Source organism: Sinocyclocheilus rhinocerous, unplaced genomic scaffold, assembly GCF_001515625.1.
Source record: "Sinocyclocheilus rhinocerous isolate Xijiao unplaced genomic scaffold, SAMN03320098_v1.1 scaffold19, whole genome shotgun sequence".
NCBI classification, from domain to species: Eukaryota; Metazoa; Chordata; class Actinopteri; order Cypriniformes; family Cyprinidae; genus Sinocyclocheilus; species Sinocyclocheilus rhinocerous.
Genome location: NW_015638975.1, coordinates 4,245,042 through 4,252,695, shown reverse-complemented (window position 1 = coordinate 4,252,695; position 7,654 = coordinate 4,245,042). Strand labels below are relative to the sequence as shown.

The following is a 7,654-nucleotide window of genomic DNA, read 5'->3' as shown; positions in this document are numbered from 1 at the left end:
CATTGTAGGCTACTCTCCCAGGTTCAGGAAACAGTCCTCCGTGAAATGCGCTGCACACATCTGAATATCTGTTCTGGAACAGTGTTGTAAATACAACTTAACCACTGATTTCTAGTTGTGTCCTCTTTTGGAAGACAAAATAAAGTAGGCTAGTTATGCTTTCACAACGAAACACACAGCGCCTTCACGACATGGCGGCGGCGTCAACAATACTACAGCGAGAATAAAAGTTACGCCTTCTTTCTTTGCGTGAACATTTGGGCGGCGTTATGCAAATCTTCCCACATCGTGACGTAGATATGTGGGGGCGTGTTTAAACGAGGCGTTTTAGGAGGGCGTGGACGAGTCTTAACTTTGATAAAGAATATCTCTTTGGGTTTGAGACTTTAGTCTTTGCAACTTTAGGGATCTTATCTATGCACGAACAGCTTGTAACACTCCAAAGAGAAAGGAAAATTTGAAATTGCATCACATGACCCCTTTAAAATGGAGTTTAGTTTATGTGTTACACCATAGGCTCACCTCTTTCCTGGCATTGATCTCAAAGTCACTGTCACTGCCTGGATCTCCTTCCTCAATCTCATCATTACTGGCAGAAACAAAAATACACACTTTGTAATGATTCATTGTCTTTTCTCTCCGTCTTTCTCTCTTTTGCTCTCCTTTTACCTCTCATCCTTTTCTCTCTTGCTAAGGAGCTTGCGTGCTTGACGGTCCATGACGCTGGTCCGGGTTCTGGTTTTCTTCCAAGAGTAGTAGTATTTCACCAGGCTTGAGATCAGCTTGTCTGGAAGCTGAGAAATAAAAATAACAGATGGTTATGACTAAGCATGTACAGTGAAAAAGAACAAGATGTCCCGTATCAAATTTGTGACTTTGAGCATTTGAACTTCTTTGTACAAATGGTCAGATATTGATGTCCATTGAAGCACATGATGCTTTGAAACATTTTTCAATTATTTCCATGTTGGAAATGGATGACAAGACAACAGTTCATAGTGCTGACAGCGAGACCTCACTGTGACTCTCTACATATATGTGTGATTCTACACTGGGCCGTATCTCAAGATGCCTGCTCTTGCAGATGTGAGAGCACCAGATGACTCTTATATAACCCATCTTGCCTCCATCCCACCCGCTCACCATCTGTTGGATGCGATGGAAGCTCTTGCCATGAAAGCTGAAAGCCTGTTCAAACAGAACTTTGTCTTCCACTGTCCACTCATCAGGAAAGGGAGTGAAGTTAGCCAGGTCAGCCAGTGACTTCTCCACATCATGCTTGTGCCACAGAAGCATGCCAAGAGCCTGTTGACAGAAGACAGAAGGACTCCATCAGTGATCTATGCCTCCATCTAGAGGATTTACCTATCATGCCTAATATTTAAGCAAAATGGTACCTGTTCCATGTTGTATCCGTGCTTCTCTTTGGCCATCAAAATATATTCATCCACTGAGAGTGAGAGAATGGAAAATGCAGTTTCTTTACAATCCAACATGGTAGATTTGGTGACAGTGTACAAAGGATATGGGTATTACTTAACTACCTCACAACAAAATACACAACCATGATTATATAACATTATAATACGTAGGGCTGGGAAAATAAATTGATGCATCGCGAATCGAGAAATGATTCAGCATCGATTCTGAGATTTTCCGAATGCATCGCGATTCTTTCTTGAGTCGATTCTGAGCTTAGTTTTGAACAGCAGATGGCACTGCATGCTTTAGAAACAGCCGTACTCTGCTTGTTTCCAAATCCTTACACACACTTGAACCTAAAATAAAAATTCATAAAATTAGAAAGGTTGAAGCGAATTACAAGAGTGTTCACAGTGGGCTGTGAGTCAGCGGTGAGTAATCCCAAACCAATGGCGCTGTCTCAAACTATACCTACCTCTTCCGGTTTGTCTGATTTGTCGTTGTGTTTTCTGACTTGTTATAATGTTTTCTGAATTGTTGTTGTGCTTTCTGAATTGTTATTTAGTTTTTTAGACTTGCATTTGCGTTTGTAATTTGTTATTTTGTTTTCAGAATTGTGATTTGCTTTGCACTTCTCTGCCACCGTACCATCTGCTGTTAAAATCTAAGCTCAGAATCGATTCCAGAGGAATCGCGATGCATTCTGAAAATCTCAGAATCGATCCACGAATCGATTCTGAATCGATTTATCGTCCCAGCCCTAATAATACATTACGAGGCATCACAATAACATAATAGAAAATAAATAATGCAAATGCATATAAATAAAACAGCTGTGAATCAATTCAAAATAATGATATAGTGGGTTTCGATTTGATTCAAATGCGATTTTTTTGTGTCATTTCAAAAAGAATCAATCGGATTTGATACAATATATATAATCCGATTAACAATTGTAAAAAATAAACTTGAAGTGTAAACTACATTACCAGAGATTATAGTCACTTTAATCAAATTAACATTCTCAATTTTACTTTGTTTCACATATGCACATATTTAAATAAAGAAAATTACTTAAATATTGCACATTATAAATTGTGATTAATTAGATTTTTAACATGATATTTTAAATAGATTATTGGCCAACACAAATGATTCACAATTTACAGGTAGTTTCTAGATCAATGCCTTTAAATCAGCAGGATATATATATATATATATATAATTTGTATGCAAGCAAGCATGTATGTATATATGCATCTAGAAAACAGGTGAAAGTATCTAAAATAACAGTGCAATATTGTGAGAAAAATAATCACATCACACTTATATATGACTGTATGAGTACAGCCCTACATTATACTGGTTTCCCTTTAAAGGATAAGAGTAGTTTCTTTTCTTTTTCTAAAGCACTCCTCGTCAATAGCCTGAGTCAGATTCTCAGCAGTTTTTAGTCATTTCTATGTGTGAATAATTGTTCCTTACACATGGCATCGGACACTTGGCTGTTTGGTGACCAGACCAGCATGCTCCTCTGGTCATTGTCACTGTAACGGGATGCACAGTCTGTCAACACAAAGAAACATGTCTGTCACACAACACAGCAGCCTCTCTCAAATACCAAACCTTGTTGTTTTTTACTTCTCTATGCCTCTCTGCTGTTTTTGTCTATATGTCTGTATACTCCAAGACTATAGCTGTGTTCTCTCGATTTTTCCATACATTTCTGCCATATGTACATTAATTGACAGTCACCACTGATAAGCTACCACTAAATATTGTAGAAACTTAATTTGCTGTAAAGTTGCTTTGCAATGATTTGTATCGTGAAAAGCGCTGTACAAATCAACTTGACTTGACTTGACTCTCCTACTCCCCATAAACTTGAGTGCACACAGAAACACCTACACACAGCCCTTTATCTTATCATGCTCATGCAGACTGTGAAAACTGCATGGATTTCAGAGATATATATTCATATATCCCTCTCCCTCTTTACCTGATTTGAACTCTGGGATCTGTGCCTGGTAGTCCCCACCAACGCGGATCATACTGTCTGTTTCAAAAGAGCAAGAGGGAAAAGGACGGTCAAAGAGGGGAAAAACAGGCAGGCAGATTTAGAAACTGGCAGTGCATCCTCACAGAGGGCAGAGGAAGAAAAGTGGGTGGAGGGAGGGAGAGGAGGAAAAGACAACAGGGATGCTTGACAGTATACACAGACAGACACTGATATAATCAGACATTTTACACTTAAATGAAACAATTAAGATTAATACTTTGCTACCATGTAAGTGTATGAAGGTGCAGATGGTGGTTTGGAGTTGGAGTTTGTGTGTGAATGTGTCAGACGTACCACGTGTGTGTTCCTCATCACTGCTCTCTTCCTCAGAGTGCTGGCTGTTCCCGTTCGTGACTGTTTTGGCCCTGCTTCGGGACAGCACACCAGACCCTGATCGCTCCATCACTGATGGCATGGCTAGAGGGGACAGAGAGAGAGTGTTCAAGGGGATCAGCATTGGCCTTTGTTTTCAACATCTTAAAGGGACTGTTCACCCACAAATGAAAATTCTGTCATTGTTTCCTCACCCTCATGCCATTCCAAATCTGTTTGTCTTTCTTTTGTGGAACACAACACATATTTTGAAAAATGTTTAAACTGTTTTTGCCCATACAATGAAAGTCAATGGGGCCCAACATAAACATTGAGCCCGAGTAACTCATTTTATAACCCAACGGAGACATTTTTCAAAATACATTCTTATGTGCTCCTTAGAAAAAAGGCTTAGCAGGTTTAGAATGACTTGAAAGTGAGTAAATGATGAATGATCATTTTATTTTGTGTATGAACGGTCTTTAATTTAGCAGCATTTCTGATGCAAATTAATTCTCATTGACCCATCATAAGTGTTATGTATGCATGTATGTATATATGTGTGTGTATATATATACACTGAACAAAATTATAAAAAATTTTTTTCAGTGTGTGTATATATATATATATATATATATATATATACACACACAGATTTTTTTGTGGTTCTCCAAATAGTTGCCTCAAGTATTTTTTTATCATTTACAGTGCAGTGACAAATCTTTGTATTCTGAATCTTTACCGACTTCCTCAAGTAACATTATTCCAGTGGTCACATTATATACACATCTTTTCTTTCTCTGAACAGCTGCAGTCTGTTATGAAATGTGGTGAGAAAATTAACCTCAAATTAGTACAAATTGTGACCCTGGGCCACAAAACCAGTCATAATGGTCAATTTTGAAATTGAAATTGAGATTGAAAACTGAATAAATAAGCTTTCCATTGATGTATGGTTTGTTAGAACAGGACAATATTTGGTCGATATAGCCTACAACTATTTGAAAATCTGGAATCTGAGGGTGCAAAAAAAATCTAAATATTGAGAAAATAGCATTTAAAGTTGTCCAAATGAAGTTTTTAGCAATGCATATTACTAATCAAAAATTTAGTTTTAATATATTTACAGTAGGAAATTTACAAAATATCTTCATGGAACATGATCTTTACTTAATATCCTAATGATTTTTGGCATAAAAGAAAAATCGATCATTTTGACCCATACAATGTATTGTTGGCTATTGCTACAAATATACCCCAGCGACTTAAGACTGGTTTTGTGGTCCAGGACTGGTTTTGTGGTCCAGGGTCACAATTAATTAAAATATATGTGTATGGAAATTAAGTTTGGCTCAAGACACAGTGAAAGATGTGAAGGTTTAAATGCTCTTGGCTGTGTTTTGAGCGGCAGGTGATGGAATTCACCGAGGTATCAAACCACAAAGCGCGGGATATACGCATTAGTGTAATGTTTCTAAATCTGTAACGAATTTAGATAACTTTCATTTGTTTCAGCGTCAGTAAATTAGACTTTCATTCGGTGGACAAGAAGTCTTTGTTTCGCGAATGATTCCAGAAAATTAACGATGTCGGGAGTGAACAGTAGAGCTGACTTCCATCACTTTACAAACATGTACATGCAGTTCCAGAACAACAGATAACGTTACCATCCTTTACAAAACGAAACAATGACCAAAGCCTTTATTTCATAAGTGAACGCCATTGTGATAGCCAACCACCAAACTGTACCTCTCGCTGTTTTCATGAATAATAACTCAAGAGGCTGCCTGAATTGTGATTTTGAATACACAAAACAACTACACAAACATAAAACTAAAATGTTTCTGGTCTAGATGTATGGACACAAAAGATACATTGGCGAGATAAAATACTAGCGAAATCGAATACAAAATTAATCCCGCATAAATTATTATCATTATAACTCGCCGTCAAAAATTAAAATAAGATTAGATATTTGTTCTTACTTTACACGCAAAACAAAAAGTCGTTATGTGTCATAAAATGAAGCGTTGAACAGGGCACGTGACGTCACGACCAGCGTCTCTATTGATTGAAGTTGCGGTCGGGCTCAGTGTGAAATAAACGTGCGCTTCAGATGAGTCCAAAACACTCAATATGAGGCACTGAAATACTTCGCTTAACAGAGTGCCCAATCAACTCGTAATAGTGTTTCAGCGGAAAACAGTTATCGATTGCCCCCTTAAACTCCGAGAGGTCGCATCACTCCGACCACCATCCAATCATCCGTTCCTTGTTCATTTAAACATTTCTGTGAGTAAACGCGCACGGATCTCGCTCGGGCAATGATAAGCCATCATTCAAACTTAAAAAGTAGAGAAACAGAGAAAAAGCATCTTTCCCCTCACCTCACTTTTCGCACAGTCGCTCACTCAAGTCTGAGTCCTTTTGTGTAGAGCCACGCTTATGTCCCTATTCCAGTTGTTGGCTAGCTGTCGCTGAACATTTGCCTTTTAACGTTAGTTACCAGTCCGAATAGCAGTTCACTACCTGGCTTGCTTGCTTTCTCTCCTATTCAAACTTGTAAAGCGACAAACAAGTGTTGTAAAACATCAGCACTGCGCACGTTTGTTAATATACAACTACATTAAAGCTTCTGTGGATATTCGTACGTTTCTCATTCTCTCCAGTTCATTGCATCGGCCGCATACTAGGGGATCCTATCCGTGTGTATGTACCGGGGAGACCTGACGACTCCTCACAACCGAGAAAACCTTCCGCGCTGTTCGCCTCTCCCCAACTAACTTCCATGTCAATTACATAGTCCCTTTAACCGGCGTCAAATTCATAACAAGTGATTCTGACAATGTAAAGGCTCGTTTCATGCGAGTCAGTGTAACGCTCGCATTCCACATATGCGCAATATTAAAAACAAAAACGTTAAATGAAACCCTCCCATCATAAAATACGTTATTCAGCCGTTAAATGCGGCTACATTTAGATTTAAACACATATTTAGAGCATCTCGTACAGTTCTCTTCATGAAACCAACTTAATAGCGATCCATTACTTTGTGCTTTACCTGCGGTGCTCCCACATTAAATCACACGGAACTACTTCCTGCTGTGTGTGCGGAGGGATTCGTCAGCTGTGCAATGCAGTGCTGAGGCTGCCCAGACCCTTCACTAATGTATGCAGGAGAGAAAAAAAGACTAGAACTTGCTTATTTACCATCATATTGAGTATTTAATGACGGATATCGTGAATTAGGCTTCAGCTATAGTTATTTTACCATATTCAGTTGATAAAATGTAATTGAGTCTTAAAGAAATCAATACATTCACACTGTGTAAGCCATGGTTTCTGGTCTACATTAATTAAACATAATCTGGAGGTATTACAGGTGAGAATAAACTTGATATCTAGACACAATTCTAATACTGACATAAAAGGATTAAAGCCTCGATTCAGACTGGTCTCCAACACCCCCTCCTGACACTATCAACCAGCAGGCCCAAGTGATGGACAGGTCCTCCCTTGGATGCCTGTATAACATTGATATTCTTTCTCAGTGGTCCTTGCAGGCAAGAACAGAGACAGACATACCAGCACTTGTGGCACAAGACCCCTCCCAGCCATCCCCTCTCTGTCTATGTGTTTCTCTCTCCAACCATCTCCTCCCTCCCCTCCTTCGTGCCATCTTGCCAGTAACGTTACTGTGCAAAAGAACCATCTCCATGTTCTCTAACTCACCTTAGTTGTCCCTTTATGATGGTTTCTCCTTTCTCGATTCTCTCTCTCTCTCCTCTTCCTCTCTGTTAGACTTCCTCCATCCTCATCACCTCTGGGTTCCTCTTTCCTCCCCTCCCCCTCTCTCTCTAT

At 39.0% G+C, this 7,654-nt stretch overlaps 1 protein-coding gene across 4 annotated transcripts in view; it reads right to left on the bottom strand.

Annotated features, from left to right (window-relative positions):
- The window catches only part of rcor2 (REST corepressor 2), an 11,808-nt gene extending 4,205 nt beyond the window's left edge, over positions 1-7,603 (bottom strand). The window contains exons 1-8 of one of the 4 annotated variants that reach the window (XM_016566086.1): positions 7,526-7,603; positions 3,776-3,898; positions 3,422-3,478; positions 2,908-2,988; positions 1,398-1,450; positions 1,144-1,305; positions 670-794; positions 523-589 (exon numbers count right to left, since the gene is read on the bottom strand). In XM_016566086.1, coding sequence (XP_016421572.1) covers positions 523-589; positions 670-794; positions 1,144-1,305; positions 1,398-1,450; positions 2,908-2,988; positions 3,422-3,478; positions 3,776-3,896 — 666 coding nt within the window. In that variant the 5' untranslated portion in view covers positions 3,897-3,898; positions 7,526-7,603. Of the gene's footprint in view, positions 1-522; positions 590-669; positions 795-1,143; positions 1,306-1,397; positions 1,451-2,907; positions 2,989-3,421; positions 3,479-3,775; positions 3,899-6,180; positions 6,558-6,803; positions 6,828-6,854; positions 6,904-7,525 lie in introns of those variants that run through there. The other 3 variants (XM_016566087.1, XM_016566088.1, XM_016566085.1) reach the window with 3 other exon arrangements.
- Between the last annotated feature and the right edge of the window lie 51 nt (positions 7,604-7,654).